We start from the raw sequence: 17344 nt of genomic DNA, 5'->3' as shown, positions 1-17344 counted from the left end.
GGTGGAGACCGAAGGGCAACTCAAGGTTCGCTGGGAGGCCCAGAGGGTGCACCCCACTCATCTGCCTCCCTTGGAGCCTATATACAGAGCCAAGGACCATGAACAGGGTCAACATCAATATTTGATATTGACTCTTGCTCCCATGGTGATGGGATGTAGAGTCCACCCAATAAATCGGGTTTATTTCTACTGAGACCGTAGGCAAGCTCCAGCCTCTCCCACCCTGGAGCTGGCACCAACCCTTTCCTTTCAAGTCTGGGTGTCGGAGTGGCTCATGGTGTCCAAAGCACCAAAGAAAACGATGAGAAGGCCACCGACGGCCCCCGACACTCTCTCCCCAGGCGTGATGGACCACCACCTGGTCATGCACCAGCTGCGCTGCAACGGGGTCCTGGAGGGCATCCGGATCTGCAGGAAAGGCTTTCCCAGCCGGATCCTCTATGCCGACTTCAAACAGCGGTGGGTGGTCTCGTCTTTGCACTCTCGCTTTCGGGGCACCTTTGCATCCTCCAGGGTGCTTCTTGGGCGGGGTGTGTGGTGGGCCCACAAGCCCCCCACCCAGGGTGTCCATGGCTCTGTCATTTTCTTGGGGAAGAGGGAGTGATCTTCTGCCCAGGGACAGTCAACACCACTCCTTTTCCAGCCTTACCCATGGCGGGAGGGTGGGGAGGGGGGTGCGGCCCCGCTGGCCTGGACCTCAGAGGGCTATGTGGCCCCTGGGCCTGAGCAGCGAGGAGCAGGGTACAGGCTGTGTGGCCAGCGGCCCTTCCCCCTGAGATGGTCCACCCCAGCTGCCATAGCCAGCAGCCCCGGGACTGGCCTGCGTCTTCCCTCCCCAGGTACCGGCTCCTCAACGCCAGCGCCATCCCGGAAGGGCAGTTTATTGACAGTAAAAATGCCTCCGAGAAGCTTCTGAACTCCATCGATGTGGACCGGGGGCAGTACCGGTTTGGCCACACCAAGGTGAGAGCAGGGGGAGCTGGACACCCCCACCCGACCCCCGTAACAACAGCCCTGGGCTGCTTGCTAGCTGAGCGGAAGAAAGGGGTCTCTTTCCCCATCTGCTCAGCCTGACCGCCCCCTGCCCAGTGGCCCAGGAAGAGGGACTGGGTACAGAGGTCTCCGTCTCGGTGCTGGCTGTTAAGAGTCTAGAGGCTAAATTGGAGGTGGGAGCCCCACCAGCCGCCGAAGAAAGCGATGGGAGTTCGGGTGTCCTGGCGGGAGTAGAGTAAAGACACTCTAATGGAGATGAAGGACCCCAAGGGAGAGGAGAACGTGGAAAGAATTCCAGGGGCCGTGAGGACTTGAGAGGAAGAGCTATCACCCCAGAAATGGCCTCCATTTATGGAGCTCGTGTGCACTGAGGGAGCCCTGTGACAGATACATCCTCTGCACACGTTTCATTGAGCCTCCCAAGAAGCTGGTGGTGACAGAGGTGGTCCTGACCTCAGGGGGTTGATGGGAGGGTCAGAAAATGTAGACTCCCCAGAAGTAAGAAACTTGGTCACAGTCACTTGGATGCAAAGGCCGGCTTCAACCCTGGCCCAACTCTAGAGCATCCACCCTGCTGGGGAGGAGCCTGCTGCCCCCAAGGGTGCCCTGCTTCTTGGAACATCATGGAGACCGAAGAAGCTCTGCCCGTGTGGGCCGTGGGTGAATGGGCCTGAGGTGGGGCCAGCCTTCTCGGGTGGGCAGAGAGAGAGGAAGGTGAGGAGGTAGAAGTCTGGATCTCTCCCAATCTGGACACAGCTGAGAGCGGAGGTCACTTTCTGGGCTCTTCTTTGTTTACTATGTGTGAGCTTTGTCAGGATCGGTCCATACGGGTTGGTGGGGCCTGGGGTGTGCTTTGGAACAAGACACAGGAGGGGCTGCTGAGGAGACCGGGGCCCCTGAGACTTGAGACCTGGGAGCCAGCAGGCTGAGGTCCCCACCCAGGCGTCGGAAGTCGAGGGCTGGGGTTGGACCGGAAGAGGTTCTCCTGAGGCTGAGGGCTGTCTCCTGCGGAGAACAGAGCAGGGCCGTCTCTCTTTTAATACAGGTGTTTTTCAAAGCTGGGCTCTTGGGACTTCTGGAGGAGATGAGGGATGAGAAGCTGGTGATCCTGATGACGCGCACGCAGGCCCTGTGCCGAGGGTACCTGATGCGGGTGGAGTTCAAGAAGATGATGGAGAGGAGGTGACCCAGACCCTCACCTCCACCTTACCCTGCCGTCCCTCCTTAGGAGCAGATGATCACTTCCTGCTTTTAGTCTCAGGACATTGATGTACTTGTTCATCCACTCAACCAACATTTCCTGAGCAGGAATTCATTGTTGGGGTCTCTGCTTGGCCCTGGGGACACAGAAAGGAACCCTGCCCTCCAGGAGCTCCCGATGGGTGGGAAGCAGACAGGTGCATGGCTAATTTTAATGCCTGTGATAGATCCGTACACTGTCAGCATTATATTCAGGAGAGGGAGGGACTGGAGAATAGGCCCCCAACCTTGTTAGAGGTGGGGTTGGCATGAAAGGGTCAGTGAGAAGAAAGGATTTTCTGAAATCAGCTCTGCGTGGCCGGAGCGAGCGGCCGGGGAGGGAGCCCAACAAGCAGGTGACATTTGGAGCAAGGGTGAGGTGCAGGGAGTGAAGGTCCCTGTGTTAATGAGCCCATATGGGATCATCTGGTCGGTGGGGAGCCGTGGAAGGTGTATAAGTGAGAGCCCCCCTCCCCCCAGTTTGCAGCTCAGACCTCTGGTAGCTCCAAGGAGAGTGGGACCTAGAGGACAGGAGAGACCAAGACCAGGCTGTGGCAGAAGTCCCAGTAATAGTTGGCTGGGACCTAAGTTAGGAAATGGTCTGTGGGCAAGCAGAAGGAATAGCAGCAACGGTATCTGGTCATGTGTGGGAATCCCAGGAAGAGGGGCCTTTGGGTGGAAGCCCGCCCTCCCAGATGCCCTGATTCCCTGTGTCGCTCAGGCATTGTCATTGCCGTCTGGGCCATCCACATGTACTAGTCAAGAACCTCTCCCAGGCACCCGGCTTGGTGAAGCGAAGGAAAGCCAGTGCAGAAATTAAAAACATCCCAAAGGAGGGTACAGTTTAAAGGAAAGGAAAGTCCGTTTTCAGGTAAACGTGAGCTGTGTGATAGGAAGCTGCGGAGGGTGACGAGTAGGAGACAGTGTAGGTGTCGAAATTAGGAAAATGGATCCATTCAACGAGGGCAGGAGTCCGGGAGACGACCAGTGGACTGAAGGCAGGCCCGGGTGGACGCCAATATTTAAGCATAAAGACGGAGCCCACATGGGAAATAATTAGCTCTCAGAGTTTCAAAAGGTGAGAGCTAACTAGTCAAATGAGGGAGAAAGACCCAATAAACAGGAGGCACCAGCATGCTTAGGCAGAGTACTCCCAGGAGGGAGCTGGTGAATGGGAGACCACCAGTGGTCCATGCCCCATCTCGCCTCCCAACTTTTGCACATTCTGTTTCCTCTGTTCCCACCCCCATCCCCCGCCCCCCTTTTAAGAATCTACTCTGGAGTCCGTAGGCTCTGCTCAGCTTGGCTGTACTTCCTTCCCACCCAGCCTGGAGTGGTGCAGGTCCTGGGGCCCACAGGGTAGGTGGGTGGAGACAAGACCTCGCTGGAGACATTAACCCCAGTCCTAACGGATATACAGGGACTCCATCTTCTGCATCCAGTACAACATCCGCTCTTTTATGAACGTCAAGCACTGGCCCTGGATGAACCTGTTCTTCAAGATCAAGCCCCTCCTCAAAAGTGCGGAGGCGGAGAAGGAGATGGCCACCATGAAGGAAGACTTCCAGAGGGCCAAGGAGGAACTGGCCAGGTCTGAGGCTCGCCGGAAGGAGCTGGAGGAGAAAATGGTGTCCCTGCTGCAGGAAAAGAATGACCTCCAGTTGCAGGTCCAGTCTGTAAGTGCCTTCATAAGAGAAAAAGGAGGCGCAACCTTGAGGCCCCATTAGGTGTCTATTCGAGGGACATTGGTGCCACCTAGTGGTCATATAAAGTATTGCAGCACCACACTCCAGTCAAAGGAGGCGGGCCCTGGCTTAGGGAAAGCAGAGCATGCTGGAACATACACTGCTAGGTGAATCTCTGCCCGCTTGTTTTTCATGGTGGAGTTAGACCTGTCTTGCTGTGGGTATGTGTCATCATAATAAACGTTGTCAGGAATGTAATATGTATTTTAAACATTTGTAAATAAGCCCTGGCCAGTTTGCTCAGTGGTTACAGTGTCGGCCCTGGTCAAGGGTATGTACCTCAGTTGAAGGATCCATCCCTACCGGTCTGGACCAGTGTAGGAGGCAGCCAACCGATGTGTCTCTCTCGGTCGATGTTTCTCTGTCTCTTCCTCTCCCTTCCACTCTCTCTGAATATCAGTGGAGAAAATACCTTTGGGTGAGAATATTTTTTTAAAAAAGTTTATAAATAAAGATAAAACACTAAAATAAAAAATTCAAAGTAGAAAGAGTAATTTTCTATACATGATTTTCAATAATATAGTTATAGTAAAAATTCTTTAAAGATCCGCATTTTTATCAAGGAAATGGGGAAGACATGGCCATGGACACAGTGCCACTCTGACCTGTAATTGCACCATTTCACAGAGTTAAGGCATTTATTGTTTGTCCTTTTTTAAATCCCCAAGAACCTTTACCTCTTGCCTTCTGTGAAAAGCATCTTCCCTTCCCCTTTCCACGTTACCAGTCCGTAAATGTGGTTATTAGGCACGCACTCCCAAGCATAGTGGCGAGAGGACAAGGTTTGGAACCAGCTGCTGGGTTTGCATTGCAGGTCCTCCATTTGACAGCTGCATGGCTTTGGGCAAGATGCTCATCCTCTGTGTGCCTCAGTATTCTTATCTGTAAGATGGGCATAGTAATATTCCCACCTCATAGGGTTGCTGGAAGGATCAGATGAGTCCATGCGTGTAAAATGCCCAGCACATAGCACATGTTCAGTATACACAGACTCTTGAGCTTGCCAGTCTGTTTTCATTCATACCCTTGGAAGGTGTGTCCAGTCCTTACAATACTCTTGTGTGAGAAGCGATGGCCCAGTTTAGTTTAAGAATTAATATGGTCTGTCCTAGAGACTCCTGGCAGGTGTTCTGGGATGTGTACTTACTTAATCACTTACTCCTGTCTGTTTTGAATTTTCTGTTCTGTAGCTCAAGGAGGCCAGGCTAAGGAGACATAACCAGGACTTTCCTGTTGAAAGTTAAAAGGCAGTGATGTTTTCAAACTATTAGTTTGTGATAGCATAGGGATTAGTTACCTTTTAGCTGGTGGTAGTGGGCAGAGTGAGATGGTTGGGCATCCAGAATTAGCAGAGGCTTTATAAACTCCACGAACGCCTTGGCTTGAAATTATTTGAGGTGAGTTTTTATGAAGAGGATGATGCCCACGGTGGTTTAAAATGAAGCATGTGGATGCTCTTTGCACATGAGGGTGTGTGCATGTGTGTGTGTGTGTGTGTGCGCGCGCGCGCGCGCGTGCGCGCGCGCGCATGCGTGTGGCTACTCCTTAGCATTAGTTAATGGGCTTGGGGAGGGCAAAGCCTTTCCTTTCTAGGATCTGTCAGGAGGCCGATCAACACATAATGCCCCGGTCCCTTCAGGAAACGGAAAACCTGGTGGACGCCGAGGAGCGGTGTGAGGGGCTCATCAAATGCAAGATTCAACTGGAAGCAAAGGTCAAGGAGCTGAATGAGAGGCTGGAAGAGGAGGAAGAAACAAACTCTGAGCTTGTTGCCAAGAAGAGGAACCTGGAGGATAAGTGCTCCTCTCTCAAAAGAGACATTGACGACCTGGAGCTGACCTTGACCAAAGTGGAGAAGGAGAAGCATGCCACGGAGAACAAGGTGGACGAACCCCAGGGACCCCGCAGTTTCTTGGCTGGTCCTGACTCCTCTCTGTAGGGAAGAGGCAGGCAGGCGGGACCCCCACTAACCCAGCATTGCCTGGAGAGGAGGCAGGAGGAGTAGAGAGTGGTTGGAGTCCACCCCATTCTACGCTCAGCCTTGTTCTCTACCCTGCAGGCTTCTCAGCCCTCCCTAGGGGTACCACAGACTCCCAGCCCCACCGCTTCCTCCACAAAGCAGGAGGTCTGGAGTCCTGTTCATCTTTGTTTTCACTTCACTTGACACAGGAGGAGCAAACAAGAATGCCCCCGGGCCAGGCAGATAATGAGGGAGACAGGGGGTGAAGGAGGCAGAAAACTAGATACTGGCAGGGAGGCACTATTGGTACAGACCAGGCGTCCTCAAACTACGGCCCGCGGGCCACACGCGGGTGTTTTTGCCGTTTTGGTTTTTTTTACTTCAAAATAAGATATGTGCAGTGTGCATAGGAATTTGTTCATAGTTTTTTTTTAAACTATAGTCCGGCCCTCCAACGGTCTGAGGGACAGTGAACTGGCCCCCTGTTTAAAAAGTTTGAGGACCCCTGGTAGACGGACGCACGCAGCCTTCAGGAACGCCATCTGGAAATTCTTAGTTGAATTCAGAATCCACACATCCTCAACCCAGTGTTTTTGCTCCTCGGTGTAGAGACCAGGGAAATTTCCCTCCAGTCCGTACTGGGACATGTGTGGGGATGTGCGTGGGGCGGGGGCGGGAGGTGGATAGAGCTGGAGACAGCATCAGGGCCCATGCTAGGGAATGGAGAGGTGAGACGTGGAGGATGCTCATAGGGCAACAAGATGGATATAAAAGAACTAGTGCTGAGTAAAGAAAAGTAGGAAAATGAAAGACACAGCATGATGCCATGTGTAGACTAAAATTAGATGCACACAAGAGAGTAAATATTTCACAGAACTAAATGAAGAGTGCACTACATGATTCATTTCATAATGGCTGGCAATGAGATAGTAGAACATAGGATGATGATGGCCAGGTGTGGGATGTCTCAGTCAGTGCTGGGTGGACAACTGGATGTAGTGAAAAGAGACAATAGGGAGCAGAGGAGATTGTGGCAAAATGGAGAGCATTCACCCTGTCCACAAGTGGCAGCCATGACAGCGCCAGCCAGCTGTTGCCAGGTGGGAATGGGAATCGGCATTGCCAGGGCTTCCAACTTTCTGTAAGAGACCAGAAACCCAGATTTTATGTGACCTCTCTAGTTTTTCAATGTTGGTAACTTATTCCAAGTTGTAAACCTCTATGAGGACTAAAGAAAAGATGTCTGTGGTTGGATTCAGCCTCCGGGCCAGGAGTTCGTACTCTGTGATCTGGAAGAGTGTTGACATGGGGCAATGTTTAATTTAATGCTTTAAAGTTCCGTGTTCGGTGCCCTTGTCCTGCTTCCGGACAACTTAGGACTCCCATTCCGGATTATCCTTCCCCTTCCTGCCTCATTCCAAACCCCAATCAGCCAACCTAATAAGCAAATTCCCATGATGTGTCAGGTGGATATAGATTGGCGTGTTCCCTTCAGAGGCAGCATTTTCTCATTTAACAGTGTCCTTCAATGAAAGGGCAACATTTAGCCAAGTCCTTCAATAAGAGAATCAGTAGCCTTTGCTGGACGCTCTGGTTTAATTGTTTGACTTGAACTAGTGTTGATATTGTCCCAGGTAAAGAACCTTTCCGAAGAAATGACGGCCCTTGAAGAAAACATCTCCAAGCTGACCAGGGAGAAGAAAGCCCTGCAGGAGGCTCATCAGCAGACACTGGATGACCTGCAGGTTGAAGAGGACAAAGTCAATGGTCTCATCAAAGTCAATGCCAAGCTGGAGCAGCAGGCAGATGATGTGAGGGCATTTCTCTGCTGGGCTCTCACACGCGGCGCCTGCAGATGCTCAGGAAAGGCGGGGTCTAGACGGGATGCAGGGGTCTAGGCGGGATGTAGGGGTCTAGGCGGGATGCAGGGGTCTAGACGGGATGCAGGGGTCTAGACGGGATGCAGGGGTCTAGGCGGGATGCAGGGGTCTAGACGGGATGCAGGGGTCTAGACGGGATGCAGGGGTCTAGACGGGATGCAGGGGTCTAGGCGGGATGCAGGGGTCTAGACGGGATGCAGGGGTCTAGACGGGATGCAGGGTCTAGGCGGGATGCAGGGGTCTAGATGGGATGCTGGGTCTAGGCGGATGCAGGGGTCTAGACGGGACGCAAGGGCTGAGCTTCAGACTCCAGAATCAGAGTCGCTGGGTTGAGGTCTCAGCCCTTTCCAAGCACATCTGGAATGCTGAGCAAGCACTTAAACTCGAGGCTCCATTTCCACCTTGTGAAATGGGGACACAACTAGCTCCACCTCGGAGGGTGTCCATGGAAAGCTCAGCACACAGTGTTAGTGAACCATGAGCTAATATCATCATCATCATCATCATGATCACCAAGGCCACAGTCACACCCCGGGAGCCTGGGACAGCCTGGTGTGCTGCCTAAGGGGCAAGCGCACTCTCCCAGCAGGGCCTCAGCCTCCCCCCTTTTATCCCAGCTCGAGGGCTGCCTGGAGCAGGAGAAGAAGCTGCGGGCCGACCTGGAGAGAGTGAAGAGGAAGCTGGAAGGAGACCTGAAAATGGCCCAGGAAGCCATCATGGATCTGGAGAACGACAGGCAGCAAGTAGAGGAGAAACTGAAAAAGTAGCTGTCTCATCTGGACCTCTGTGTTTGAGCACGAAAGTCAACTTTCCCCTTTAACAGGCTTCTCTTTCATGCGAAATGCCTATATATCTATTTGCAGGAAGGAGTTTGAAATCAGTCAGTTACAAAGCAAGATGGATGACGAGCAAGTTCACAGTCTGCAGTTACAGAAGAAGATTAAAGAGCTGCAGGTGAGGCCGGGAGCGCCCTGGGCCACGCCTCCTCGCCCCGTCCCCTCTGCTTCCGTCGCTGCTTCTTTCCTCCCTCCCCTTGCAGCTGGAGACAATGTCCTTCCTTCCCTTTATTTACTGAAATTAATATTTCAATTTTCCAAGTTCCACATCAATGGGTTTCCTTGGACATAATTAACCTCTTACCAGTGAGGCAGGACATTGCTTTGCTCGCCACTCTAAGCCCAGTGCCCTTGCCGTCTTCTCAGAGGTCACCACCAGTGCCAGTTGGAGGTGCATCCTTCTGGATGTTTCACTATGGATTTATGTACATAAGACCTCAAAATATATCTCTATATATAAAAGCCTAAGCGACCAAACGACCGAATGACCAAACGACCGAACAACCAGTCACTATGACACGCACTGACCACCAGAGGGCATATGCTCAATGCAGGAGCTGCCCCCTGGTGGTCAGTGCACTCCCACAGCCAACTTCCCACAGCCAGCCAACCTCCCACAGCCAGCCAACCTCCTGTGGTCCCTCCCCACCCCCTGGCCAGCCCGCCCCATCAGCCCCTATGGCCCCGATCGCTGGCCAGGCTGAGGGTCCTCACCTGTGCACGAATTCATGCACCGGGCCTCTAGTGCTATATTATATATACAACACATGCATAAGCTTATATATATGCATAAAAATATGAGGGAACAAGAACATTATAATAAATATATGTGTACATAAATATATACAACATATATACATAAAATATACATATCAATATCATGCTGAGACTATCGTTCTGCAACTTGCTCAATTTGTCCTGCAGAGCTGTCCATGGTGGCTGTGGGCCAGCTGTTGCGGCTCCATCACGGTTGACCTGACACCTCCCTACTGGGGGCATTTGGATTGCTGCTGAGTTTTCGACACTAATTTAATCGTATAGTGTGTTCTTTAGTTCACGTTGCCTGTGCTCTATCCTGCACCGTCCTGCCCTCCCCCTGCGGCCGCTGCCCCCACAGCATTGCTGACACAGGCCCTTTCAGGCCCGCACGGAGGAGCTGGAGGAAGAGATGGAAGCAGAACGCACGCTCAGAGGCCGGATTGAGAAGCAGCGCTCGGACCTCTCCCGGGAACTGGAGGAGATCAGCGAGCGGCTAGAGGAAGCCAGCGGCGCAACTTCAGCCCAGATCGAGATGAACAAGAAGCGGGAGGCCGAGTTCCAGAAAATGCGCAGGGACCTGGAGGAGGCCACCCTGCAGCACGAAGCCACAGCAGCCACCCTGAGGAAGAAGCACGCAGATAGTGTGGCTGAACTTGGGGAGCAGATAGACAACCTGCAGAGGGTCAAGCAGAAGCTGGAGAAGGAGAAGAGCGAGATGAAGATGGAGATCGATGACATGGCCAGCAACATCGAGAGCGTCTCCAAGTCGAAGGTACCTGCCTCTCTGCTCTTGGCAAACGCGAGGCTGCCGTACAACTCAAGCCCCCATCATCTTCCCAGAGTTTTCCAGAAAGTTTCTGATCCATCTGGCATTTTCTAGAACTAAACCTGTGGGTGGATTGCACCGAGGGCCTTGCTAGGCGTGCTTATCTGAGCCCACAGTATCAGTCCCTGGGAGGCAGAGCCCATGTGAAATCACACGTGAGACCAGGGGCAGGCCCAGGTCTTGTGGCACTTAAAGCACAGAAAACTCAGGAGGGGAGGGGCCTTTAAGGAAAATATACATAAAATATGAACACAAAATTAAGCATGTAAGTAAGTATTAATTTAGCATGAGAAAGTAAGTCACAGCTTACTGGCTCCTTGGAGAATGAGGCCCCTGTCTGCTCAGGCCTCCTCAGGCCATTTGTCAGAAATGCCTGCCCACGAGGACATTCTTACTTGTGCCTGGCCTCCCCCGCCCCCCGCCCCACCTGGGGCCACAGCTCCCTGCAGTCAGGGCCCACACGAGTGAGGGCGCGGAGTCTAAATGTCGCCAGCTTCATGGTAAACTGGCCTCTGTGTGTGACCAAAGCAAAGAGTTCCCCGGAGAGGAGCCGTGGGCTCCTAGATTGAAGAGGTGCCCTGGTCCTGGCCCGGGAGGCTCAGTTGGTATACTGAAGGGTCTCGGGTTCGATTCCCAGTCAGGGCACATATCCAGGGTGTGGGTTCAACCCCCAGTCAGGCTCCAGCAAGAAGCCACTGATTGATGTTTCTATTTCTCTCCCTCTCCCTTCCTCTCTCCCTCAAATCAATAAAAGCATGGCCTCGGGTGAGGACTTAAAAATAATGAGCTCAGAGTTGTCCCTGGGGCTGCCCAGCTGGGCTAGAAGAAGGGGTGACCCCAGACTGGGGCTGTGGACCTCCTGCAGAGGGCTGCCCAGAGGTCGGAGTGTCTGTGGGGGAAGGAATGGAGAGAGGATCAGAGGATTAGAGCGGTGTCCTTGGTGCCTCTTGCTGCCTTTATTGAGCTTCTGGGTTCACACGGCTCGTTCAGCCCTTTTATTTCTTCCTCACTGCAACTCCTTTCTCTCCTTCTAACTTAGCCATTTCCCCACCTGTGTCGTGTTTTCTCTCTTCCCTTGAGAAGTGTGTCTGTATGTATTCTCTTTCTCTTTCTCCCTCCTGCTCCCCTTCCCCATCCCCCCGACCCCCAAACAAGCCAAGCCAAGCCAGGTTGCAGGATGGGTGAGTTACAGGAAACTCCAGCATCACCCACGTGCTGTGCCTATAACCAGCCCCACCCTACTGCCTCCCTATCATAGCACCATGCTCTCAGTTCTCACTTTTAATATTCAGTGGAAGAACCGCTTTATAGTGCCTTATTTTTTTATTAAGGTATTATATGTGTACATATCTTACCATTGCCCTCCCCACACCCCACTCCCATATATGCCCCCACCCCCCAGAGTTTTGCATCCATTGGTTATGCTTATATGCATGCATACAAGTCCTTTGATTGATCTCTTATCTCCCCCATCTCTCCCTAACCTTCCCCTTGTAATTTGACAGTCTGTTTGATGCTTTACTGTCTCTGTATCTATCTTTTTGTTCAAGTTTATAATGTTCTTTATTATCCATAAATGAGTGAGATCATGTGGTATTTTTCTTTCATTGACTGACTTATTATAGTGCCTTATTTTTAAAATATATTTTTTATTGATTTCAGAGAGGAAGAGAGAAGGAGATAGAAACATCAGTGATGAGAGAGAAAATCATTGACCAGCTGCCCCCTGCATGCCTCCTACTGGGTATTGAGCTGCAACTTGGGCATGTGCCCTGACAGGGAAGCAAACCATGACCTGGTTCATAGTTCAATGCTCAACCACTGAGCCACACAGGCTGGGCTATTGCCTTATATTTTTTACGTTGTTGAATCCTTTGATTTTTCTCTTTCAGATGTTATGTAAATACTTTCTATTCATCAAACTCTAGGTCTTGCTCATCCCTTTTTTGACTACCCCCGATATAATGATGTCACAAACATAAGTCATCTTCTCAAAGACGCCTGAGCTCCTCGAGGTCTTCCTCTGAATCTAACGTCCCAGCCTCTCCTGCTGTCATCTCACACTTTGCAGCCCAAGGACAAATATATGCTCAATATATTCATTTTATGTTCTACGAGGTGGGAGGGGAGGGAAGAGGTCTACAGCATATTCAAGGTTTTTAAACAAACTTCACAAAAGGACAGGAAAGCCAGCGGCTGCGGGAGGGGCGCTGGCACGCCGCCGCCGCCGCAGGAAACTTTTTGTGTAATTAATGAGGTGCTCAGCCTCTCCCCTGATTATATTGTTGCACTCAGACACATCAGGAGGTCATGCTATTGACATGGCAAGAGAACTGCTTGTGTTATAAGGAGATCCCGGGGCTACTTTGAGTGGCGTTTTCTCAAAGGTTTGTTCACAAATCACTAAATACTTGTCTGCCCGGGCATGCTGTTCCCAGTTATTGGTAATTAAGCAACAACCACAAATAAAAACACAGCACATGTGAAATGACTTTTTTAGCACGTACCTCTGTGTGCTCTCTGCATTTTCATTTAACCTAACAAGAAGCTCATCTATCAGACAGCCTGGGCCATCCTGGACACCAGGAACCCGTTTCCCACTCACTTTGGCTTGTTTTTTAGAGTAACATGGAGAGACTGTGCCGGACTGTAGAAGACCAGTTTAATGAAATCAAAGCCAAGGACGACCAGCAGACACAGTTAATCCACGATCTGAACATGCAGAAGGCGAGACTGCAGACCCAGAACGGTGAGGCCGGGTGGGGCGCTGCGGGGCGGCGGGCCACGGGGGAGGCAGGCGCAAGGCTGAGCGGGGCCACGTCCGTGCGTTAGGGGAGCTGAGCCACCAAGTGGAGGAGAAGGAGGTGCTGGTTTCACAGCTCACCAGAGGCAAGCAGGCCCTCACCCAGCAGCTGGAGGAGCTGAAGAGGCAACTGGACGAAGAAACCAAGGTAAGGACCACCGTTCCTGGGATGGCAGCGTCGGACAGCACCTGAGAGCCCGAGGCCTCGGGGCTGGTGGGAGGCCGGCTGCGTCACAGAAGCGGGTGCCGCCGGTGCCGCGGGTGCCGGGGTGCCTGTCCTCCGCCTGCAGTGGGCAGGAGCCGGGTCTGCGAGGTGAGGGGACCTTGGCATCAGATCTCCTTCCTCAGCCCTAGGGGGCTCCATCCTCTGGGTCTTCTGTCTCCCAGGGGGTTCTGATGGACTTCCCTCTCCAGCTAGGGGCATCCCCTTCGCCCCCTCCCCGCCACTGCCCCGGCTTGACATCCCTGCCTTTGTGTGTTCTTTCACGCTGCCCAGCAATTCATCTGGCCCCTCGAGATGGCCTCCTCTTTCTCCTTCACACTTTGTGTAGCCCCTGCTGCAATCCCCAATTTCAAGCTGCCCTCCCCCAGAAAAGACTACATGATTGTAGAGGCACCCCTGGGACATCGACATAAACCTACACGTCATCATCGTGTTCTTGATGCCAGTATCTAGCCGTTTATGTTTATATTGCAGGTCTCCCACTGACCTGTAAACCCCTAGAGGGCAGGAGTAATTCCCCACTGTAGTTGTAAACAGCAGGTATAGTGCACAGTAGGACAGAGCACACAGCAGGTGCTTAGTGAAGCTGCTCATTAGAGTGAGAATCCAGGAGTCCACAAACGTGTGTAATTGCAATTCTGAGGGCCCCGTGCACCGGCGATGCCTTATGGAGCCATCTTTAGGAAATCTCTCACGCTCTAGCTAAAAAAGAGCCAGTGCTACTTTTGTCTCCACCTTTCTGTTGTATGGGAAGGGCCAGGGAGCAGTGAGACCCGGAGCCTGAGGGAGTCATGAGCAGGTCCGCTAACGGAGCGCCCGGGCCAGGACACCGTAGTCACTACGTTCTCCTCAGCAAAGTCCTGTTGTTTATTTGTGTCTTTAAAAGGATGCAAATGTCTAAGTTGCTGCATTTGGTGGTACCACAGAGTGTCTGTGACTGGTGTGATGAGCGCTAAACCATCCGTGGTCCTGCCCAGACAGGGATGGGTGTGGAGGCCTCCGGGCGTGTCCTCCTCTCAGGAGGAGGAGGCGGAGCGTGGAAGTGGCACAGATCGGGTGCACAGACGTGGGGCAGCGGCCCACAGTGGCACCAAAGATGCCTTTGGGTTTTCACGGTCGCAGGGCTCCACAGCATTGCATCAACTTTTGTTTCAGTTCTTCTGATCACATGAGGACGCGGTCTCCACTTAGGTACCAGCTCTCTAGCACTTGGCGATTTACTTACCGAGACCTAGGGGGCAGGCCCCGGGTACGGAGCCAAGCGGCCCAGTACCTACCCACGTAGAAGGCGATGCTGCTGCTTCACTTCCGTTGCGTTGATTCTTAGGGGTACCTTCTCATCGTGGCACCTGTTAACGGCGTTCCACCTGCTGTAGTGTGACAGTTTACTTCTAAATTAAATATAATTAAATATAACAAAGGAGTCAGCTTTCTAAAAATTAAGTGAACAAAATAGGCGAGGCGCTGTGACAGCCAAGTTTGGGAAGGCAGCAAGGAAATGACGATTCGACTTGGGGAAGCGCTGGTTTACGTGAAAACACCGTAACTTGGGAAATGGCCACATGTTCCTGCCATTTGTCACCACTGCGTTCCCCAGGCCAAGAACGCCCTGGCCCACGCCCTGCAGTCCTCCCGCCACGACTGCGACCTGCTGCGGGAACAGTATGAGGAGGAGCAGGAAGCCAAGGCCGAGCTGCAGAGGGCGCTGTCCAAGGCCAACAGCGAGGTGGCCCAGTGGAGGACCAAGTACGAGACGGACGCCATCCAGCGCACAGAGGAGCTGGAGGAGGCCAAGTACGGCCCCAGGTTACGTAGGAGAGGTGACCCCGAGGCACAGGTGAAGGAACAGAGAACCAATCCTCCCTGGAGTACCCCTCCCCCCAGGCCCTGCGTTTTCTGAGCATTCACATAGGTGCTCCTGTCCTTCCTGTGGGGACCGTCCATTCGACCTGGTTCCCTGGTGCCCCCTCGGTGACCAAGCTCTTTGGGACCCTTCGGATGTTACGTAAATCCTTTCTATTCATCAAACTCTAGGTCTTGCTCTTGTCCAGGTCCAGTCCCTGTAGACTGCTTGTTTCTCTTCCCGTGTAACCCTCCTGAGATAGTCCACCTTTGCCAAGGGAGAAACATCTGGTTCTCTTAGGAAAAAGCTGGCCCAGCGGCTCCAGGAAGCGGAGGAAAACACGGAGGCGGTGAGTGCCAAGTGCGCGTCCCTGGAGAAAACCAAGCAGCGGCTCCAGGGCGAAGTGGACGACCTGATGCTGGGCCTGGAGCGGGCCAACGCCGCCTGCGCCACCCTGGACAGGAAGCAGCGGAACTTCGACAAGGTCCTTCCTCCCGCGCGGCGGTGGCGGCGATGAGTGTGACGGCCCTCGTGCCCACGTGGGAGATGCTCACACAACCTGCAGAGCAGGGTGTCCCCGTCCGGGGAGCTTGGGGATGGACGGTGTCTCTTGACTTTGGTGACGGTCCCTGGAAAGGGAATTCTCTTTTTAGTTAAAGCTAATTCTGTTTCCTTTGAGATGAAAACATCTTTGAGAACACGGTGGATCACGGTAGGGATATCAGAGCGTGGGGGCTGCTCTAGAAGGGACCCCCGTCTCCCTGGTCCTAAGGATGGAAGGGTAACCCTCGGTGTTGCTGACGGTCCCCTGCCCTTCCTGCTCCTCACATGCCCTGCGTCCCCCCCAGGTCCTGGCAGAGTGGAAGCAGAAGCTGGATGAGGGCCAAGCTGAGTTGGAAGCAGCTCAGAAAGAGTCCAGGTCCCTGAGTACTGAAATCTTCAAGATGCGGAACGCCTATGAGGAGGTGGTGGATCAGTTGGAGACACTGAGGCGGGAGAATAAAAATCTGCAAGGTGAGCCCTGGCCGGTGTGGCTCAGCTGGTTGTAGCGTCGTCGGATACACCAAAAGGTGGAAGGTGGCAGGTTCGATTCCCGGTCCAGGCACATACCTAGGTCGTGGGTTCCATCCCCAGTTGGGGTGCATGCGGGAGGCAGCCAATCGATGTTTCTCTTTTTCTCTAAAAAAAATAAAATGAAAATTTAAAAATCTGCAAGGTGAGCTCTCTGACCACCACAGGAGTGTAATATGCCCCTTCTTGTCCAGCCACCCCTCCCCCATGTGCACAACCACCTCCGGACGCCTCCTCCTTCCCACTGCCCCCCAAATCCGCACATCTGCTCAGTTCACCGTGAGGCCTGAGGCCTCCTGTGAAAGGCACAGTGGCAGAAAGTCGCATCCTCTAAACCAGGGGGCGCAGTGGGGTGCTGAGGTCCCTGTGGGAGAACATTTCCCCGGATCCTGTCTCAGTGTGGCATGCAGGTCTGTGCATGCTCTCCACACTTCTCTCCTCCGTCCTCTGGGCCGCTGCAGAGCTTTGGGAAGTTTGGAGCCACACGATGCTCTTTCACTCGCTCTCTGCACAGCTCAGGTGCGGCAACCCGCCTCCCTCTGCTCACGCCTCACCCGAGGGCTTCGCCTGCTCTCTCCCACATGAATGTCCTGAGTGAATCGCCGGCCCTAAGCTGCCTGCCAAGGCCTGCACTGTCCCTCGGAGCCTGTCGCGCAGCCTAAATCAAGCCTGTCCTTTGCAGAGGAGATTTCGGACCTAACGGAGCAGATGGCAGAAACTGGCAAGCATCTTCAGGAAGTGGAAAAGACCAAGAAGCAAGTGGAGCAGGAAAAGTCGGACCTCCAGGCTGCCCTCGAGGAGGTGGAGGCAAGTTCTGGGACGTGGCACACGAGAGCTCAGGAGGGTGGGCGCTGAAGGAGGGGCCAGCTCACCCCTGGTGGGGCCTTCCTGCTGGGAGGCCCTGGAGACAGCTGGGCTCTGCTGCGTTCTCTGTATCCGCTAGTCCATCCTGTCTCCCCTTTTGAAGATAAATACATTTGTTTGTTATGTCCTCAGTGTTTCCTCTTGGGAAGCAAGAAATCCTTCACCAAACATCCGAGAGCTGGCTCCAAAGCCCTCGTTTTTAACATAGCACACGCTCACCTCTGGCTACTGGGAGTCCTGCACTGACCACAGTGCGCGGCCTGAGCTCATACTCAGCTGAGGCCAGTGCAGGGCGGCGCTCT

The 17344-nt window shown here is 53.2% G+C and overlaps 1 protein-coding gene across 1 annotated transcript in view; it reads left to right on the top strand.

Annotated features, from left to right (window-relative positions):
* The window catches only part of LOC307115491 (myosin-13), a gene marked incomplete at both ends in the record, with an annotated part of 47773 nt that overhangs the window by 21475 nt on the left and 8954 nt on the right, over nucleotides 1-17344 (top strand). The window contains 15 exons of the mRNA XM_079798690.1: nucleotides 342-459; nucleotides 840-963; nucleotides 2039-2175; nucleotides 3653-3908; nucleotides 5617-5859; nucleotides 7572-7748; nucleotides 8435-8580; nucleotides 8681-8771; nucleotides 9795-10184; nucleotides 12861-12987; nucleotides 13071-13189; nucleotides 14862-15058; nucleotides 15408-15591; nucleotides 15956-16121; nucleotides 16861-16985. Coding sequence (XP_079654816.1) covers nucleotides 342-459; nucleotides 840-963; nucleotides 2039-2175; nucleotides 3653-3908; nucleotides 5617-5859; nucleotides 7572-7748; nucleotides 8435-8580; nucleotides 8681-8771; nucleotides 9795-10184; nucleotides 12861-12987; nucleotides 13071-13189; nucleotides 14862-15058; nucleotides 15408-15591; nucleotides 15956-16121; nucleotides 16861-16985 — 2600 coding nt within the window. The remainder of the gene's footprint in view (nucleotides 1-341; nucleotides 460-839; nucleotides 964-2038; nucleotides 2176-3652; nucleotides 3909-5616; nucleotides 5860-7571; nucleotides 7749-8434; nucleotides 8581-8680; nucleotides 8772-9794; nucleotides 10185-12860; nucleotides 12988-13070; nucleotides 13190-14861; nucleotides 15059-15407; nucleotides 15592-15955; nucleotides 16122-16860; nucleotides 16986-17344) is intronic.

Source organism: Cnephaeus nilssonii (assembly GCF_951640355.1).
Source record: "Cnephaeus nilssonii genome assembly, chromosome: 19".
NCBI lineage: Eukaryota > Metazoa > Chordata > Mammalia > Chiroptera > Vespertilionidae > Cnephaeus > Cnephaeus nilssonii.
Note: the sequence above shows the minus strand (reverse complement) of the source record. Positions and strands in the feature narration are given on the sequence as shown.